The sequence below is a fragment of the Centrocercus urophasianus genome, unplaced genomic scaffold (assembly GCF_019232065.1).
Source record: "Centrocercus urophasianus isolate 14NV4802_14NV808 unplaced genomic scaffold, USGS_Curo_1.0 seq_12, whole genome shotgun sequence".
Taxonomy (NCBI): Eukaryota; Metazoa; Chordata; class Aves; order Galliformes; family Phasianidae; genus Centrocercus; species Centrocercus urophasianus.
Genome location: NW_024884364.1, coordinates 1,082,982 through 1,104,904, shown reverse-complemented (window position 1 = coordinate 1,104,904; position 21,923 = coordinate 1,082,982). Strand labels below are relative to the sequence as shown.

The window sequence follows — 21,923 nt, the reverse complement described above, 5'->3', positions numbered from 1 at the left end:
CTCCTTTCTGTTCCCTGCATAGAGATAATAAGTTCTTGTTTTCCTCCTCACGCCTACCCACTGCTTTCTCTGCTTCCATGCCACACACAGTTCTGGCTGTGCTTGTTCCTCCATTTGTAAATAATCTGGTATAATACACGGAGTGGTTAGCTTGCTGCTTTTGTGTAACACAGTCTTTATTCACTTTTCTGTTGCTTTATGACCACTGAATATACTTTGAAATCTGTATTATGTAGTTCTCATGGCAATTTTTTTTTTCTCATAAGAATTTTAATAGGTGCTTTGCACTTCAGGGGAGAACAACAGAACTGTAGGGGTCAGAAGGGACCTCTAGAGATCTCCTATTCCAGCCTACCTGCTAAAGCAGTTTCCCTAGAGTAAATAACACAGGAACGCATTGAGATGGGTTTTGAATATCTCCAAAAAAGGAGACTCCATGACTTCTCTGGACAGCCTGTGCCAGTGCTCAAAGTAAAGAAGTTTTTCTTCATTTTCAGATGGAACTTTCTATGTGCCAATTTGTGCTCCTTGTCCTGTTGCTGGGTGCTGTTGAAATGAATCTGGTCGTATTCACTTGATTCCCATCCATTAGATATTTATAAACAATGATGAAATCCCTTCCCAGTATCCTCCAGGCTGAACAGTCGCAGGTCTCTCAACCTTTCCTTAAAAAAAAAAAAAAAAAAAAAAAAAAAAGACACTCCAGGCCCTTAATTGTCTTTGTGGCCCTGTACTGGATGATTTCCAGTAGTTCCCTGTCTTTTTTGAACTGTGGAGCCCAGAACTGGGCACAGTGCTCCAAATGTGGCCTCACCAGGGCAGAGTAGTGGAAATGGATCACGTCCATCAACTGCTGGCCATGCTCTTCTTAATGAACCCCAGGACACCATTTGCCTTCTTGGCCATGAGGGTACACTGCTGTCTCATGGCCAACCTGTTGTCCACCGGGACACCCAGATCCTTCTCTGCAGAGCTCAAAATGAATTTTTTTTCAGAATGTGAAACTGTCTTTTTTTTTTCCTTTTTTTGTTCCATTGAACCTAAAGTTTGTTGACTGAGTTCTTGGTGATCACCTTTACTTCTTCTTTGAATTGATGAATACCTGCCTGTCCTCAGAAGGACTGAGAGAACTGGGATCTAGTCTAGAGGCAAGTACAATTTTAGTTCCAAAAAAACCTTGATCTTGTCACAGGCCCTGAAATTTCACATGGCATTGTTTTTGAGCCCAGAAATATGTATTTGGCACGAGTACCATATTGCAAATTTTTCTTTTCTACTATTGATTTGAATAAGTGGAAAACCTAATTCCTCTGGTAGTTTGTCGCATTATTTAATTATTTATGCTGTTAAAAAGATATGCCCTATTTCCCTTTTGAATTTTTCTAGTTCCCTATGGCAATCATTGCACTTTCCTATGATTCCGTGTACCATATCAAAATGTGTTTTATTGCCTATGGTTTCTTTCCAGTTTTCACGGATTATAATAAGCCTACTACTGGATTGTCTTAAGAAATTGTACTTTCTCCTGCTGTAAAGCATTTTCTCCAAATGTCTGCACCCACCTCAGATGTTCATCCTGCTTTTTTAAAAACGAAATCTGAAATGGTGTATTCCAGTTTTTGTCTTTATCAACAGCCCTATGCAAAATTAAAACTACATGCCTGCTTCTGTTTGCTACCCCTGTGTGTGTACTTGTCTCAGCATCCTAGGAGGAACTCATACTAACTTGTCTCTGGTGGCCACTGGGTTCTTTTAAGTGTCTACTTTCCAGACTAATCTGGTTCTGTACTCCCGATCTTTATTCTTGGTCTAGGATTTTGTACCTGGCCACACAAAACTCATTTCGTTAGGGCTCCAGTTAGCCCCAGATTACACTGACTGCTGTTATTCACCTATATATCATATTTGCCATCAGCAGTTATACAGTGATTTACTGAAAATTAAGGTGTGACCCCTTATTGAATCTCTGTAAAAAGCAACCTATCCAGTCATGGGTCCGCATTTCCAGTTCACTGTTAAATCACTGTTGGTCACATTTAATTAAGAAAATGATATTGGTAAGGTATAGTGATATTTTCTTCTTATCATTATGTGTTATGATACAATCTCAATTGCTTTAAAAACATTTCTTATACCTTTGCAGTTTCCTTTACTACTTTTTACTACTTTACTACTTTGATTTCATTCTTTGAAGTCTACAAGTTTGCTAAGAATGATGGTTTCTGTAAAAACCATACTTACCAGTGTCAGTTGTCCTCTTGTTCTTTTATATGCATTTATTTGTGTTTCCAAAATTGTTTGGAACTTTAGATCTGCTATCTTATGTTTATCCAGTCAGCTTGCTTCTGGATAATAGCATTCCTTTGATACTCTTCCAGTCCTCTAGGACTTCCATGTGATCTAAGGTGCAGTAAAAATTAAAAACTAGCATTGTTTTGTTGAGTGTATGGGAACCATTATGTCTTGGCCTGAACCAGTGATTGGGCCTTATCAGGGCCTTGCTTCTCACGAATGAAGAGGACCCTGAGCAGTCAGACCCCTATGGCCCTGACAATGTTGGAAAAGAGAATTCTAAAAAATCTGAACTAGAGGCTCTGGTAGAACTGAACCCTCTAGAAATTCAGCCAGTAGTCATTAAAAAAACAAAACAAAACAAAAAAACAACAAGAAAATCCAAGAAAGACCTACCTAAGGAGGTACCACCCAAAGAGTGGCTTCTTCCCCAGTCTATGATGCATTTACTGCATGCCCGTATACGGCTACTGAATTGGTGGACTTGGTCCAGTGATTCCAGCAAAGGTCAAGGGAAAGTATCCTGGCCTAGCTGTTGAGACTATGAGATAAGGGAGCCAAAAGTGTCGTGATAAATGAGAAATTTCAAACTGGCCTCTATCATGACACAGCCAGCACTTAGGCAAAGACTATATACCACTGTCGTACACAAAGAGGAAAATTATTCCTTAATTCAGTGGATTATGGTAGCCTGTGAATTGATGTGACCTAATAAAACAGATACACCCACCCATAGTGGTTTATGGAATTCTATGGTAGAGCTCCAGAACTGCATCTGGGAGCAAGGTATGAGGGAAGCCATCTCTGAGGACACTTTGAGAGTCATTTTGTGTATTTGATCTCACCCTGTCTGCTGAATTAGATGTACACATAAACTGGGAAGGGTTTGGTTGGGGTTTATGGCAGCATCAGGGTTCTATCCTGCGCCAATTGGTTACTGATCTCAGTTTTGGCATGGAGCAGAAGAAAGGTATAGCTTGATTATAACCCAGGAACTGAGTGACTGTGCATTGTACATCTGCACAGATAGATGGGCAGTCTTCTGAGGACTTGCAGTTTGGATTGCTCAGTGAGCTGCTCAGGATCAGACTATCTGTGTTCGACCAACCTGAGGCAGAGACATGTGGTCTGATATCTGGAACGTGGCAACAAACAGTATATACCCATGCAATCGCCAGGGAATGTTGGACCAATACATTGGCTCAGATAAGGTAGCCAGGTCTGCCAGCAGATAACACTGCCCCATCACTACATAAGAAGTTGTGATCTACTGGACAGGAGACAACATGGGAAGCAGTAAAAGCATGGGGGTTGCCCATTCGAATGTCAGATATTGTCCAGGCATGTCAAGGATGAGAAGCATACTCCAGGGTACAACTGAGTCCTTTGCCAGAAACAGCAGTGCATCACACTGAAGGGCATCATCCCTTTTACAGATTGCAGGTCTTCTACATAGGCCCCCTCCCTCAATCTGAAGGGGCCAGATGTGTCTTGAACTACAGTAAGTTGACACAGTAAGTGGATTAGTGCAGGACTATCCAGAGCTAAAAGCAAATCAAGCCTGAGCAAATCAAGGTAATAACTAAATGAATGGTAGCATAAAGACTCCTCAAGTCATCCAAAGTGACCAGTGAACAACAGTACGAAAGTGGGCTGAGGAAAACAACATCAAATGGTGGTTCCATCTGCCTTGCAATCTGATGGGAGCAGGCCTGGTATAGCAGTATAATAGCATTCTAAGGGCCACTCACAAGTCCGATTCTCAGTCCTTGCAGAGGTGGACTGAGAAACTGCACAAAATACTGAGAGACATGAATGAAAGACTCAGAGATGGCAGACCCAGCACCCTGCATGTTACAAACAACTTGGGGCTCACCGTAGAGGATCCAAATTATGGGAAATGATATATGATTGAAATCCCAAGTGAGAACAATATGCAGTGTTCTGCTTGTTGCCCATGAGAATTTAGAACCTGGAACCCACATAGTAAGATGGCCTTGGGCCAAAACTGTGCAGACTGCTCGCACCACGGGGAAGATTATTAGAAGGGGAAGGAATGGTAACACGGCAAGTAACTGGGACATGGCCATCAGAAATTATAAAACACCCCAATTTTCATGGTGAATGGGACCCTGATTCTATCACTTTGATAGATCAGAACCCCCTGCTTTGGTACCTGATATAATTATTCAGCTGTCAATATCAGGTTAAAGGGTGTGGTATAAAAGGCCCGAACATAGAATCATAGAATCCTTAGAGTTGGAAGAGATCTCTGAGGCCCATCTAGCCCAACTGTCCTGCAATGAACAGAGACATGCACAGTTAGATCAGGTTGCCCAGGGCCTGTTCCAGCATCACCTTGGAAGTCTCTAGGGATGGGCATCGATCACATTTCTGGGCAACCTGTTCCAGTGCCTTACCACTCTCATTGTAAAAGTCTTTTTCCTCATACACAACCTAAATCTCCCCTCTTTAAGCTTGAAACTATTTCCCTTTGTTCTGTCACCATACAGACCCTGCTGAAGAGTCTGTCCCATTTCTTACCTGTAGCTGTACCTTAAGATATTAAAACTCCACTATAAGGTCTTCTCAGAGCCTTCTCCAGGCTGAACAGCCCCAGCTCTCTCTCAGCCTGTTGTTGTAGGAGAGGTGTTCCATTCTGTGAATCATTTTTGTGGCCCTTCTCTGGACATGCTCCAACAGGTCCACATCTCTCCTGTACTGAAGGCTCCACATCTGGACACAGTACTCCAGGTGAGGTCTTGCCAGCACAGAATAGAGGAGCAGGATCACCTCCATCACCCTGCTGGCCACACTTCCTTTGATGCAGCCCAAAATACATTCGGCTTTCTGGGCTGTGAGGGCACGTGACTGGCTCATGTTCAGCTCCCCATCTTCCCATGCCCCCAGGTCCTTTTCAGCAGGGCTGTACTCAATCCTTTCATCCTCCAGCTTGAATTCATATTGCATGTTGCCTTCACCCAGGTACAAGACCTTGACTTCAGATTTACTGAACATTGTGAGGTTCTCCTGGGCAAGATTCTCCTATCTGAGCACAGTCTGATGATGGCAGAATTGTAACCGTCCAAACATTCTCCATACCTTGTCACACTCCAGAGCAGAGATAAGTGTGCATTCTGCACTATTATTTAAAAAAAATAAAATAATTGCAAGAGGATGCAGGTTATTTCCTATGTAGAAACCCAAAGTTCTTTAGCTCATGTTTATTTGTATGACACTTGCCTAGCAGCTTGTAGGTCTTGCAAGGAGGAATGAGGAAGTAGTTCTGTAAATCACATGCACATTATTTCTTCAGAAGTCAAGAAATTCATTTTTTCCTTTTTTGTTTTTCCTCCCTTTGGCTACCATGCAGTAGCCAGCATCACTTACAATGTGTAAGAACATGCAAAGAGACTGTCATGAGTTTGATACTCTTGGGTTAGACGTACAATTTTATCTCCAGACTGTAGAAAGAACTTGGTCAACCTGTATCTTAAAATGTGAATATTCTCAGTATAGTCCTAAATTGCAACAGTAACTAGATTAGAACAGAATTCATGCAGACACTTTCTTCTTATGTGCTCAAACCCCAACAAAAAAGGAAATGTTTCCATCCAAAACTCCAGGAAGCTTCACTTAAAATAAGGAAATACATCGTGAATTACACTTGCTCAGAAACAAAGGAAATCCAGGCCTAGAGCTGCGTGGAGAGAAGCTTCATGCAAACTAATGGGCCAAATCATAGATTAATGAAGTACAGGGAGCTGTGTTCAGTAGTTGGTAATGACAGATAGCCTAAGCCGAGCAGTTTCCTTCATCACTCTACCTTTTCTGTCCCCACATGAAACTGTTAAAAGAGCAGTTATCTGCTGAGGACATACCACCAAAACAGCGGGGAGGCAGAAACAATCTGCAAATCATTTCACTGTCATAGCTTTGGGGCTGGTTTTAGCAGCTAATATCCTGGTATGCTGTAAGATTATGTTTGTCAGCCAAATGATGAGTGTAAGGAGCTGCTCTGCACTACTGATGCATTCTTCCCTGTCTCCTCCTCTTCCAGCATGATTTTTCCTGCACTGTGTTGGAGCTGGTTAGCAAGCTGGTTTGTGAATCCAGAATCCATTGGCCCCTCTCTGCCTGAAATGCTGATTGGTTTAAAGTTGATGCTTTAAACATAAAGAACTGTTTTGAAGTCTGGCACACGAGCTGACTTGTGTTTCAACTGTATAAGGGGGAAAGAGAGAAGCATTTATAGGAGATGGAATTGTATGGAGGAAGAGGTAGCTGGAAGAGTATGTAAGATGAAATCAGTGCTTCCCTAAGTATTAGTACTGTATTTAATCCCTAACTTCAGAAAGTCTCTGTGACTAGTTACAAATCACAGTCCTGTAACTCTTCAAACTCTCCCAGCTGCAAAATCCAGGAGTGTTTGTCATCTTCCTACACTCCCCATAGCCCATGTTATCTTAATTGAGCGATGAATGTTCTGCACAATGTTACATACAAGCAGCTATGCAAGCTTAAAGTTGAAGTCTGCTGAGGCTGTGTGCTCCCATCAATATCAGCGAACAGTGAGTAACTAGGAAATTCTTCCTCAGAATACCTTTTTCTAGCTTCTAGTTGTTTGCCAAATGTCGTTAGTAGCCTTGGAAGAATTTTACTTTTCTATGTGTTCAGTCCTCGTTTATTAACTTATTTTCCCAATCCACATCATCATCTGACATAACTAAAGAGTGGAAAGAATTTCCTCCTTTGTTGATCAATCCTGTTATTTTGGTGTTTTCAAATTTTATTTTACAATTGAATTGCCTTTTTTTAACCTCCCTTTTTGCAGGCAATTGACAAGTATTGCCGAGTTAGTGGTGGCTTCTCTGGCGTCAAGGATGTCTATTCATCATCTCCTACATATGACGACGTACAGCAGAGCTTTTTCCTTGCTGAAACATTGAAGTAAGCTGTTTTCACTCTTGTATGTTCCTGTAAAAGCTAGCATGTGTTTTTACAAGAATATGTTGACTAAACAAATAATCTCTTGTCATTTCCAGGGTGGTTTGGTCTTTTTTTTTTTTTTTTCCCCAGCTTTCAGGTCCAAGGTTAGCCTATTTTCCCAGAAGAAAATACAAATAGATTTTCTAATACAACAAGCTTATGCTGAGGGAGTGTTCATTTTTGAGACTTTAATTTGATTTCTGGCATCACAATAGGGAAAGTATCTCCTTTTTAGAAAACACTCTTTGTAAAAGACATTTTTTAGATGCAGTGACCTATTTTATACAAGTGTGTGCTATATATACTCTGCTGCTGTAGAACCTATTTCTCCTGTATGTGCCACTGCAATGGAGTAAATTTGAAAAAACATCCTCTGTGCCCTTGAATTATTTTTCTGTATTTCTCCTACAGCATGCCTTTCTAGAATGTTTTTTGTTGGAAGCAAGAATATCAGGCATATTTTATAGTCTTTTATGTACTTCCAATTTTAGAATATTTAAAATGTTTTTTTTTTTTTAATTCAGTCAAGTCAGCAGAACATCTTCAGTCAGTTATGCAGAGACTCATGCACTCTATTGTATAGTTAGTTCAAGGTAAAGTGTCTGAAGTTTTTTTTTAATAACAAAAAAAAGTTATTCTTCACTATGCTAGAACATCTAACCACCTTTAACTTACGGAGTTGTTGCTTACAGTAAGAAATACATATAAAGTTAAGAATATGTAAAGAAGTCTATTATTAAGAGATCGCTTTTTAGGCCTGAGCCAGCTTATCATTGCTACTCATCTCTTCCGTTATGATGCAAACTTGCTGTCGAGAGCAGTCTTTTGTCTCACAGTTGTGATCACACTGGGGTTTCGCCCATAAAGCAGTATCTCCAGGGTGTGATTATTTCTTGACAGTTATATAAATGAACTTGGTAATGCACTTCTAGCATTGAGATCTACCATTGTTTAAGGTAGGGTATCTTCCTGAAATCTTGTGAATTGTCTACTTTTGGAAGAAAAGTGGCTGAGCTATTATTCCCTACTCCTTTTTCACTTCTGCATAACAGTTTGCAGAACATTGGTTATTTCCATGGACAGAAGCCACTTGGCAGTATGAATGTGGCTAGAGATGCTATTAGAAGCCTGTTGTCTCTACTTAAGTATCCATGCCAACATGTGATAGAAGGAGCGTATAATCAATGAATATTAAGATGTTATAATTACAAAATAAACAAGAGAGTTAGGCAAAGCAGATTTTGTTAAAAAGAGAATAGATAGAAAGCTTACCTGTATCCTAGGCTCACATACAAAACTCCAGCAGAGTGGATCTCCAGAAGAGATCCTTCCCTACTGGTAACCAGCTCTTAAATAGGTCTAGGAGAGGTGGAGCCAGGGTCCGCTCGTGGCAGTACAGCTGAATTGCCTTCACCTGTGCTCCCAAGGCTGACATTGCTCGCCTCAGGTGATCGGTCAGAGGTTCCCATACAAAGGGAAAGTACATATGTTATTGCAAAAACCTGTCAGCAGTGAGGACTTTCAGTCTTTACAACTCAGTGATATGAAGAACAACAAACAAAAACAAAAATTGTAATAATGTGTCAGCCTAGTATGGCTTGTAGGTTTTTCAGAGTGAAGTGGTTATTTTCTGTTATTAAAAATGGTAATAATTTTTGTTATTTTACAGTATTTACTGGGTTTTAGCGACAGTTTCTGACTGAGAAGATTTGTTTGAGTTACTGGGAGCTCAAAATGCTCCCAGGGAAAAAATAGATCCTGACAGTCGCAGAGCTGATGCATACTTCAGGCACCATGACGTGTCTCACTTGTGTGAAAGGACTCCAAGTTCATCACATCTGAGAGGAGGATATGGCCATTGTGTCCTGCAGTTGAATAATCCCTACCAGACTCCTCTCAATGGTCACAGTACTTTGTTTCCCTTTATTATCATTACAAAAAGAAAGTGAGCCTCTTTCTTCTGTCATCTTTGTTAATTATATTTATTTATTTACTCCTTTGAGTTAATTTTCTACAGCCTAAAAGCTATACTCCCAAAGAGAGGCAACATTTCAAACATGTCCTGCTGGTTACACAGAGCTTCTTGATGAGCTGATTCTGTGTCATCCATCTACCTATAAAAGCCAAATCAGAGAGAGGATGAAGTCTGCTCCTGTGGGACTTCTGTGGTGACAGGACTGACCTTTGAAGTATTGTCAGAATCCTGTCTAAATCTTTCATCAAAAGGAGATCTGAAAGTTCACTGGTGTTTCACTCAGTAACTGGATATTCTGAAGGATAAGCAGTGACATTTGACTGTAGACAGTGGGAATATACAGAACTCACATTCTGGGTGTGACAAAGCCCACTGATGGGAGTGACAACTCTTCCTTGTCCCGTGCTGCAAGACCTCACGTTGGTGGAATAGTAGGAAATCAGGCTGAAACAGAAGTTGAGAGGTCCTATATCACAGTGATGTTAAGCTTAGCTTGCATGAACACAATCAGGTTTTCTGGAAGAAGGGAACTGCCTTTGGAATTATAGCATTTGAGTTTGGAAGACAAAGATCTCTGCTGCCAGTGTCCTCTTACAATGATAGCATAACCACATTCAAAATTGTGTATTAAGAGAAAAGGAAACAAGAGAGAATCTTTACGCATATGTCCAGAAATGTAACGTCATTACATGCTTTATTTGCACTGTGTTTCTTTTTAATGTACAACATTTATGGATCTTCTCTGCAAGCATATTGGCACATTTCCTCCTACCAGAAGCTGCTGATGACTGCCCCGCGTGGTGATGACAAATCAAATATCTGGCATGGCTTAGTGGCTTCTTCTCTGCTTCCTCTGAATATTTGATTTGATTTGAATGAAATAGTCTTTTCCAAGTGGGTTTGCTCAATTGAAACCAGTTTTTTGCCTACTTCTGCTCTGCTCCCCAGCCTCCAAAATCCTTGTGCTTGATGTCTTGATGTCTGTATTATATTACACACCTTGGAAAGGAGTCTTGAAAAACAGAAGTTACTTGGAAAAATTAAAATGCTGTCTTTGTAACAAGTTTTTCATTGTAGGGCTTGCCTGTGATAAAAATGACTCTTCAGATCATTATAATGGGGAAAGTTGTGTGAGTGCTATAAAAAGACTGAAAGCAAATAACTTGTTTATGGCTTTAGCTGTTGACTGGTGGGGCATGCAGCTGCTATGATGCCCCAGTGTCTGTTGCTCAACTTTAATACCCACCATTTTTCTTCTCTGTTTTGATATCTAGGTATTTGTATCTGCTTTTCTCCAACGATGACCTTCTCCCGTTAGACAACTGGGTTTTTAACACAGAAGCTCATCCCCTGCCTGTTTTACATTTAGCAAACACCACACTTTCAGGAAATCCTGCTTATCGATAAAATCAGCTCTAAGAAGAGGAAGAGAGACTTTTCAGCTGTTTTGTTTACATGGATCAACTGAGACTTTAAGCAGGAGAGGAGATGGACACTTGATAAATCTTGACTTCTGAGTCAAGTACAGGCGTGAGAAACAAAGCTCTTCGACATATAGATGAGTAAAACTGAAACAAAGTTCTGTTTTATATATGACCAAAACACAGGTGTGGTATTTGCAGGACAGAGACTTCAAGTGCTTTGAACCCTAGCAAGAAATGGAATCTACTGTCTAAAATAATGCAGCAGCGTGAGGAAGAAGAGCCTTTCCTGTTTAGGGACAGGAACTTGCAGCTGCTGCTGTTGGCTGTTTTAAGGCACAGCATACCAGTCATCTCTTCAGTTCGGGTGGGTTCCAAATACTTTGATTCTTTTTCTTTTTCTTTTTGTTTGATGATGGCATGAACAAAGCAACAACAAAAAGCAACATCACTGCACCAGCAGCATCAGGATTTGAATTTTTTTCTGTACCTGTCTGAATTTTCTAAGGAACATCAGTTTGCCCAGACTGGCAGCCATTCTTGGGGCCTTCAAACTATAAAAACTAAACTATAAGAGCTATTACTTTCTCATTTTCCTTTTCAAAGCAGTGTTGAAGGTTCTGTGTTGTGTGCTCACACTCAAAAAAGCAATGAATAAGCATTTGGTTTGTAGTTTGCTGTCAACAACAAAGGCTTAGCTCATTTTGCAAGTTGTGGTTAGAGTGTGGAGCATAACACTGGGGTGGGATAAGAGACTAAGCATTCTTTCTTCGTAAATCCCATCATGTGGGAAGTCCACATTTTCTTGTTTTTCTTTTTTCTTCTAGTCAAGTTTGCAAAGATAAAAACTTGAGAACAGTCTCATAACTTATATAGCAAAGTACAGGATACGGCATTTAAAAGTGCTCCCCTTCAGCTAAGCAGCAGGAGTTTGTTGTTTTATGTTTTTCCACGCAATTTGGATTTTTCCTGAACATTGATTTCACTCTTTGGGTAATATTCACAGAACCTTATTTGAAGGTTTGAAATCCTATCTTATCATATTTCTGTGTATGACAGAAGCCAAGAACTGCCTTTGATTTAGTCTAGAAAACTCCTTTCCGTTTGGGTGACCTGCAACAGTGCAAAGCCAACGTGATTGTCTTTGAAAACAACATCTCTTACACATGAGTGGAAAAAGAAACTGCAGATTCTCTTCAATTAGTTGATAAGAAATGAGATGCTGTTTCCTTTTTTTTTTTTCCCTTGCGTACTCAAAGGCTGGAGTAGTTCAAATACTTTGAAATTGGGCTGGACAGTATCAGTTGAGCCGCAGTCTTCACAATTTTTGCTAAAGGAAATTTAGCCTTTTCAAGTATCTCTTCATTGATCAATATTTTTTTTTTAGTGTTGTTCCAGAATCCTTACAGCTTGCATAATTATTTTTACTCCCCCTTATAGCTCTCACATCCATTTGCCACGGTGACTGGCATTTGTGCTGGAAAAGAGCAGTGAGGTGCTTCTTTCCCTCCTAATTTATGCATGGGTTGAATCTTTCAAAAATTCTGATTGTCTTCAAACTCAAGTGAGTGAATGAATTGTCTTTAGTGAACTACACCAGTGCAGCACCATGTCTAGAGGGACTGAATACCCTCTCCCCCTAAAGAATATTTATATATGAAATTTCGTATATAAAAACCTTTTCCCAATATCACATTATAATTTTTCTGACTATACATTGAAATAGGATTTCCCATAGTATTTTTCCTCACTTCTCTTTGACAGTAATTTATACATAGCATTTTTTCCTAGGTCAAGTGATTATTTCTATCAGACTCTGCCCTCCAGACTGTCACTTTGGTTTAAGAGGAGGAAGACACAGACCTTAGAAAACAATCTGATATCAACATTTTTGCCTTCATACCAATTACTTAGTTATTGTATTTGCAGCAGTATCTTAAAAATAATTTGAGAGCTGATAAAGTAATTGATGTAGTAAATAATACTGATTCAAGCAATTGTTAAGTGAGAAGTATCTTAGTAAATGGTTTCTTCTTATTAGTTGCACATTAATTAATTTCTCTTAAATCTCTCTAAGTAACAAGTAGAAATAAGGAAGATAGATTCCTCTGTTGTTTTTTCTTTTCTTTTCTTTTTTTTTTTTAAGAGTGAGAGAAAAGGCACTTTCCATCCTAGGCTGTCGTCATACACCTCCTGATAAATGCAGATGTAGAATGGCTGCCAGTCTGTTCAGAGACAAAATTCTGTCGGAGTCCCAGAAACAGCAAATTTCTTACCATTATTGGGTGCTCTGCCACATCCCCCATGTGAACTTATGTGAACATACCCCTCATGTGAAGAGTTACTATTCAAATTAATTTCTCCTTGAATCCCGGTGTGTTAATTCACTGCCACAAGAATGCTTGAATTGAGGACCTAAGCCATTTCATGTTATGGGATGGAATTTTTCTCAGTACAGTACTGCTATTTCTTCTTTGTGTAGACAAGCAGCAGGTACCAAATAAAGGATATTTGTTTCTCGTTTTCCAGTTAGCCCAAAGTTTGTCAGTTTCTACTCCAGCACTCTTTAAAAGGCAAACTTTCCTTTTCCTACAGAAGCTACAGATCTCCATCTACTCAAAATAGATATCTCCGTCTATTCAGAATAATGTGTTTTATGGACTTACTGCTGTGTCACTCTTAAATCTCTCCATCTTGAGATTATCTAGAGCAAGCCGAAAGTTTGGAGATAATGGATTTTCACTGAGGCATGTGTAGACACTAAGCACGGATCTGGAAACTTCTGTCTAAGTGACATGCCCTTAGTCAGAGTCCTTCACAAAGGTTTTGATCTGCTTAATGGAATTACGTGTGGCCCACAGTTCAGACTCTGGGTTTTCCCTCAGTTTTCCCTTTGGGTGTATAAGGTATGGGTAGAGTATTACCACTTTCATTCTGTTGCTTCTGTCTTACATACTTACATGAAGGTAGAGTGTGAATTTAAGCACAAAATGGCTTTCTAGTCCTAGTTGTTTCTGAATCTTGCACCGTATTCTCTAACAAAACAGTCCTCATTTTCTTCAGGTAGATGTCCCATTTTAGCAATTTCTGCAATGCCTTCTCCTCTTACAGGATGAAGTAAAGGACAGAAAATCATGTACATTTTTGGCACACTGGATTTGGGCAAGAGCCTGGAAACCCCAGAATTGTCAATATCCTGTTTGCATGCAGTCAAAACAAGGATGCTGAGTTCTTTTCTGAATCCAAGACACAAACTTGCCTATTGGTCAGGATCTGCCAGCAGTACATTTTTTTCTAACACTTTACAGCCTGACAGAAGCCAAATTTATGCACTGGCCACTGTGGAGCTCTGTGTGTCCTGCAGTCCAGAAGTGAATGTCTTAGCCTTGTCTTCTAAGAATAAAACCTTTGATATGCTGGGTGTTCATTTTGCTGCACAACGTGGTCCTTAAAGTGGAATGCTTAAAAAGAACGTGCAATATTCTGAGTAACCTGGAGTAAGGAGAAAAGCAGATAGTGTAATTCCCTGTGGCATTCACACCTTTGAAGCTTCTTTAGCCCCCTACTCCGAATTTGCAAATGACCATTTTTTACCTTTCAGTCACTGAGATATTCTCACCTGGAGCTCTACGATATTTGAATGTCCAGTATCTGGAGTTTTGGAAAGTGAAAGCAATTACATGCTGCTTATAATACCATCCTGTAAGATTAAAAGTATATGTTTCATTGATTTATAACTAAACTGTATCTAACTGTCCTCATTGATACTCTCTTCTGTCCCTGAGGAAATGTATGGTATTATAAACCTTCATAATGTGACTCTTTCTTGTTTGAATGGAGAAATAGATAATAGCATTAACATTGAAAGGATCAACAATGTAATCTAGCACCCACAGAAAATGATGAGGCAGCTTGCATCTCAGGGCTGTAGTAACAGGCTTTTGGCAAATTGTGCCTGTTACATACATTACTAAGTAGTCCGTGTTTTTAAGGGGACAAATTACAAGGAGGCTTCTTGTTACCAGAGAAAAATGCAAGCAAGCTCTTGATCCACGTTGTAGCTCAGAGATCTGTTTAGCCTAAGCCTTCCCTGTTTTGCTCCTTGAATTCTGAGAAACAGTCTTCTGACTCAAGAGCTTGGGTTGCCATACAAAGAGGAAGCCAAAGCTTTGTAGCAAGTTCTGTGCATACAGCTGTAGCAGAGATGAACAACACTAGCTGCTAAGGCTGTCGGCCCACTCTGACAAAGTGCTCTGTAATTGCCTGGAAAAGTTGAGAATCACCGAAATCGAAAAAGAAAGCCTGGCTCATCACGGTGAATTGTTGCCTTTAATCCTAATTGCTTGGTGGAAGTTGGTTTTGCATTCTGCCTTTATTCTTGCTTTGTTTGACAGATTACTTTTCCTCCAAAATAACAAAAGGGCAAGAGTCTTTCTTTTGATGTGGAAACCTTCTGGCTGCCTCTGACCTGGAATCCTGCATATGTACTTTTTACAGATTAAAAATAATATTGTATATAAAAAAAAAACGAAAAAAAGATTGAATAAAGAATGTCTTTAAGTGAAAAAGTTGGTCTTGTGTCCTTTGCCTGCACTAGCAACCTGCTGTAGCACTGGACTGTGAAACTCATCCTGTTTCGCAAGCTGGTTGGCGTTGTAGCTTTTCAATCCCCTGCAGCTCTTCTGGGGATTTTGTCACCTCGAGCATGTATCAAAACCTACTACTGCAGAATTAAACCCTGCTACCCCTTCCTTTCAACATGTAACTGTAGTGCTCAGGTTTTTCTCAAAATGTAACTGAACCTACAACATTGTGAGGCTACTTCTGTGTGCCACTGTGAAAGCCACCAAATCTCACAAAACTTTGAGCTTCCTACCATTTTGTTACATTTGGATCACTAAAATATTCAAGATCCTTAGTGATCAGGTCAGAAGACACAGGGAGATGAGCAGCGGCACTAAATAACCTGTATTTGGTTGAAAACCTTGCTTTTCATGACAACAAATAGCCAGTGAATCAGCAATTAACTTGTCAGTTTGTCCTTACGTTTAAAGGAAGGTCTTAATTGTATGAATGTTGTTTGTAGGGAAATGGGTATGAAGGAAATCTGCTCCAAGTGACTGATTTCCCCTGTACCTCCTAATTCACCGGAACTGCCTGTAAATAACCAAATTTGCTTTCTGATTCACATTAGCTGCAGATAATCCCTGCTGTCTGACATCACCTCTACTGCTCATGTGCAGTACCTTGTTTTCACGGTGTGCCATGGCTGCCATCCTGTGCATCTTGTTCAGTGCTCCATACCCAGTACACCACCTTGGCAAGGTGCTTCTGACTCAAGATGCAGAGTCCTCCTTCACTACTGTGTCAAATTATTTCCATAATCAGTCTGTGGCACACAGTCTGAGCCACCAAGCCCTAACTCTGCCACCTTCTTTAGTAGCAACAAGCTCTCTAGCTGTTCCGATACCACTTCTGAAAGTGCCAAAGGCTTTTTTACTGTACTTGTGGCTCTTCGAACAGGATCCTGTCCTTTGTGGTTGCACTGTGTTGCCTCTGCCACTTCAGTAGCGAAGTGCTTCATCCCTTTGCTTCTGCCTCTTCTGAAACACTGTCTTTGCACCTCCTTTATCAAAGCAAGCTTCTCTCTTTCATTTCTCCTTTGGCTCTCTGCCAGGATATCACCCTAGCCTCTTCCTTGCAATCTGACTGTGTGTGTTCCCTCCCGGAGACCACACGCCTTGCCTTGCCTATGCATATTAATTAGCCATACTTTAAAATCCTGAAATTAATACGTAATGGGTTATTTTCAGCCTTCATCTTGGAGCTCTGGGAGTTCAGTTTGCTCAGTGCAAAGCCATAGACGTGCTGTGTGCCCTGGAAAAGGAAGGTATTCTTGTGCCAGTTCGCGTGTTTGATGTTGAAGGTTTGCAGTGGTGTAGTGGTGTGCTTTGCTTTTTTTTTTTAAATTGAAGAGCAAGTCTTTTTTGTCAAAAATATTTGAGGCTGAGCAAACTCCCATGTGAAAGGGTTTGAGGAGAGTATTTGTTCATACAACCAAACTCCTCACAGGTAAGAATTTGGGGAAGAAATCGGGGAGGAAGAAGAAAAGCACCACGTGTTGTTGTGTAACAACAGTTTCACTGTTTTCTTTCTTGTATGGCTTCCGTTGTACAAGTAGCTGCAGGCAGCAGGCATGTCTGTTAGGATGCAAATCAGAAAGAATGACTTGTTGCCTAAGATAATGGTATAAGGTGTTGAAATTGGGATCATTTAGATGTTCCAATCTAAATTCTAATTCCATGTGAATCCATCTAATTCCATGTGAATTACGTTACTTTTTGTACTGTACAGCACAAAAGTATATGTCTGCATGCCCATTTCTTCACCAATCCATGTTGAAGCTTCAGGAGGAAAACGTCCCAGAGAAGATGTGTGAGATAGATGCAGCTGGCTGCTACACCCTGCACAACTGTGTTTCAGGAGGTGAGGTGTAGGAAGACTGTGTGGGTTTGCTCATACAGACAAATAGACCCATTCCTTCTTGGCATCTAGATTATGCCTGGCACTCATGTCTCCCTCTGAAAGAGATTCTGCTTTAACTGTCTGAGGCTACAAAACGTATTTTGAGGAAAAAAAAAAAATTCAATGAAGATGTAGAATTTGGGGATATCAAAGACAAAAGTTTTTAGATTAAGCAGATACAGAACTTTTTACAACATAAATTGCTTTCCAGGTGAATGTATGGTACATTTCATATGTATCTTCAGTAATATATGCAGTACTGCGCCTTGATGAACCCGAGTATGACTTTGAACAGTAGAGCTACCCAGTGAAAAAGTAACTGGATAACAAAGATACAACAAAGTATAAAGTAGAGAAGGAAACTTCTAGATGTATTCATGAATTTATCTAAATGCTGGTCTTGGGATAAATCTTGTGTAATGACAAGAATTTGTTTATGGTAGAAGAAAATTAGGTGTAATTCTCAATAAAGAAGAAGAATCAGGTAATCTCGAGGCCTAGAGTAGCTGAGGACTGGAGAAATTCAAAAAGTCAAATGCAAACTTATTCTTCCATGATCTTCAAATAAAACTTTTTGCTGTAGTCTGGGATGTTGTTAATCTAATGTCATTAACAGTGAGAAAGTTCTGAATATACATTCAGCTGTAATTATTCTGATCATCAGTGCAAGGTGAAACAAAGCAAGTGAAAATAAAAGAATGGTTGTGTTGGGTCACATCTGAGGTCTGCCTAGCATCTTGTCTCGACACTAAGAGCAAATTCCTAGGGAAGAGCAGGAAACAGTATGGATTGATACCTCACCAATGTATCCTAAAATGATCTGCAACTCCCTGAGCCACAGGTGGCATCCTTGTATTTAGTAGCTCCTGATGCTGGGGTGAGTTTTATTCATAGGAGTTAGCCCAGTCCATTATTGAATTTGTGGAAATTGTTTGAGTGAAGATCCTCACCTATGTAAAGCTGGTATGCACCAAAGGGGTATTTCTGATGAAATGTAGAAAGTATCACTACTGTACAAAGCCTGAGGAACATCTGAGGTACAGTGTATTGTTCTGACTGTTCACGTTTAAAAGTGCTGTCTCTGTGGAACAGGGACAAGATAGGAGTATTTAGGAGTTTGTATCAAGAGAGGTGAGAAGAGTTTAAGATGACAAAATGGGGATAACTGCTGTCCACAGCACATCACATTGCTGATCATCTTGTGGGGGGCGGGAAGAAGGGGCGTGGAAAAGAACAAGCACACAAATTGATACATGGAGTATCTGAATGAATTAGAAAATTGAAAAAGATTTCTGATTACATCCTAGAATTACAAAACTTGTTTATCTACTGAAGAAAAGGATGATGCAGTGTGTTTGCCTGCAATTTCAGGGACCTGAGACACAGAAATAGGAGGTCTCTACCTGTCCTACATACTGAGGTCCTTCGTGAGCTTTGTATCCGGGGCTCAATTTACAGAAGCCCTTTCCTTTGTATTGTCATCTGTTTCCAGTGCTGTACAAGTGTGAAATGCCAATGGATTAGAGAAGAAGCCTTGCTTTTCTACAAGGGTGGCAGTAATTTGTTCACATTTGCTGTGTTGCTTGGATAATTATGAATAGAAAATCACCGAAATACTTGCTACTACAGCTTTCTAATGTGGCTGTCTATTAAGTTTTCACTGCTGGATTTACCATCAGTAAAAGTTTGCGAAGTATTGAAACCCAAGACACCAACCTCTTTTGTGTAAAGATTTGTTGTCAAACAAACAAGGAACAAGGAATACGGTGCTAAATAGAAAAGAGTGGCACAGAACAGAATAATATACTTTTCCACTGCAGAGTCCGTTGTGCAGTAATTGTTGCACAGCAAAACAGATTGAGATCATCTGTATCCAAATGCTCTCCAAGGTAATGTCTGTTGCATATGCTTATGTTATTTTTTGCCCTTGTTTGTACATCTGGACTTCTATTATCAGTTCTCTCTGCCCTTAATTTGGTTGCATATCTTGTTATTGCTTGAGGTGCGTTATGTCTATGGATTATTTCTATACTAATTACCTTTTATGTCGTGGGGTTACCCTGACAGTTCTCTGACATCTTTGCAAGCAGACTCTTAGATCTGCACACAGTTATGCATAACAGAGTTACATATTTAGCATACTTTAGCTAAGCAAATCATTTCAAAGAAGCAATACATTATTGCTGTTAGTGTGCTTACATCTCAGAACCAGCATTACTTGGGCAGTGACTGATATCAAACTATAACCTGCTAAAACCTAATCCCAATCTTCTGTAAACTTAGACACTGCATTCCTACTGTGTCAGAGCAATGTCAGGTTTTCAGGTTTTTACTCATTTTTCGCATCCAAAATGATTATTTCCTCCAGGAAAAAAACAAAACAAAACAAAACAAAAAACTTTGAACACTGCCAGTCATCAATTTGTAGGATCATCTACTTTCCTGGGATTCAGATTCAGTGGATTCAGTGACAAAGAAAAATGTACTGCCACATCCAGGAGACACTGTTGCATTGATTTTTATTAATTTAAATAATACACAAATACTTCATTCCCAGGTGTATGGTCTAAGAAAATATTTTTATACACTGTCTCTGATTTCCTGCAGTTCCTGCTCGTCCTATGTCTTAATAGAGCAAAGGTCTGTGGGGAAAAGGTCAGCGTCTTCGCTGACCAGGCTGCATAGCCCTGCAAGTGTTCCCTCTAGACCGATTATACTCAGGGCAAGATGCTTGTTAGCAGCACCAGAAGGATGCTTAGAGCCTAAGTCCATGGTTTTTCCCTGCAGTAAAAATTTCTCTGCCAGCTTGATCTGTTTAGAAAGAATGTTGATGTGGCTGGGCTTACCTGCTGCTGGTACCACCTTGCTCAGCACTGCTCACTGCCGTACTCTGTATTCAAAACATATCTGGGATAGTCAGCCTATCTGAGTCAGGCTGCAAGAAATGTGAGATTACCTCTAAATAATATGTTTGAAGTGTGTTTTATTTCCATATCTTTGGTTGTTTGTGGTGCTTTTTTTTGTGTGTGTGTGTGTGTGTTTTGTTTTGTTATTTTGTTTTAATCTTTTGTCTAGTTAATTATTTGCATAGTTTAATATTTCAAAGCCCTTCTTTTCCCTTTAGTTCCAGAGTGATGAAAAAATATCCTTAAAAATGAAAGGACATAAAAATTTGACAGATGTCCCAATCTGGCAAAGCTTCTAGAACTTGATACCAGCACCATAAAATAATCAGAAGTGGGAACTGCTGCTTTAATCTTGCCCTGAGCACTGCTACAAATGCTCAAGTAAGGCTCAGGTATTTTTGGAAAGGAAACTTATTAAAATTAGTTAGAGATAGACAAGGATCTATTTTCCCAAGACACATCAGGTGATTACTCCTGTTGCCTGCTGTGGTTCAAACACTCAGTTTTTAACACCCTGTTTTACTGGAGTGGCTCATAGTAACCGAGGACAAAACAATATTGAATAATACAACATCCAAGTAAAATGTGCTACAATGTAATTGTGAGTCCCACAGTTGATTGTGCGTTCTTAGCCTACTACTAATATGTATGTTTTTATTTTTCCTCTCCCAAATGAATAATGAATAGGGTTCATACACTTAGCCTCGACTTGTGGGTTTAATCCCATGGACAGTGGGAGTCATCAACCTACTCGTGTGCCCTTCCCACCTCTTGCACACCTCAATCTGTTCACCGTAGAGGCACAGTGAGAAACAATGCAGGACTTGATGCCTTGCAAACCCTGCTCAGCCTCAACTAAAACAATGCTCTGTTATCAGCGTTGGCTTGGCCACAGATCTGAAGCATTGCACCACACAAGCTGCTGTGAAGACAATGAACTCCCTCCCAGCTGATTCCAGTGCGCTCCATCAACTCCAGCACTTCCACCACTCACTGCAGGAGTACTGGAGGAAGAAGGGAGGAATCTGTGGGTTTTGGTTTGCTTTGGATTCTGTACTCCATATCTGTTTCTACAGAGAGGGTTTGGCAGATTCTTGCAGACTGTCTCAGTTGTGCTTTAGTTGCTCTGTCATCACAGCTAAATATAGCATTACTCCCATTTGAGCAGTCTTTAGAGAACGAACGAAAGACATCCGAATGTTAAACAAGCACGCTGCCTCACAGACACAGGAAGTCTTGGCATGGCTGTCTGGGAAGGAGAGTGATCAGAAGAGTGATCAGAAGCACAGCACGCAGCAGAAGCTCTAGAGATGGTTGTGCCGTGATCTCTGTCTGTGGAGCAGAGGCCTGGCCAGGTCTGTATTTACACTGGCCTTGCACAGGCTTTTTCTTGAAGCAGCTGCATCGAGCCATTCAGCAAAGGCTACTCTGTGAAATTTGGATCTGAAAGAGGAGTTGCAAAGCACCCAAAAACATCAGCGGGACAGGAGATGAGATGTAGCCATTAGGCTGAGGGAGGTTGTCATCCCCTTCTATTCCACTTGTGTCAGACCTCACCTACAGCACTGTTTTAAGCCCTGGGACCTCAGCATGAAAAAAAATGTGAAACTGTTTGAAGGGAGTCCAGAGAAGGCCAAGAAAGTGGCTAGATGGCTAGAGCACCTCTGCTGCAAAGAAAGTCTGATAGAGATGGGGTTATTTAGCTTAGAGAAGAGAAGGCTCTGGCTTTCTCATTGTGCCCTTCCAGGACCTACTGGAAAGATGGAGAGGGACTCATTATCAGAGTGCAGTGAGAGGACAGGGATAGTTTTTTTT

The 21,923-nt window shown here is 40.3% G+C and overlaps 1 protein-coding gene across 2 annotated transcripts in view; it reads left to right on the top strand.

The window, feature by feature from the left end:
- Positions 1-15,245, top strand: part of MAN1A2 (mannosidase alpha class 1A member 2) — a 135,784-nt gene extending 120,539 nt beyond the window's left edge. The window contains exons 12-14 of one of the 2 annotated variants that reach the window (XR_006167283.1): positions 7,127-7,242; positions 10,531-11,044; positions 13,789-15,245. Coding sequence is in view for 1 of the 2 variants with exons in the window: in XM_042809690.1 (XP_042665624.1) it covers positions 7,127-7,242; positions 10,531-10,663 (249 nt within the window). In the remaining variant the exon portion in view is untranslated. Of the gene's footprint in view, positions 1-7,126; positions 7,243-10,530 lie in introns of both variants that reach the window. The other variant, XM_042809690.1, reaches the window with a different exon arrangement.
- Positions 15,246-21,923: the final 6,678 nt, after the last annotated feature.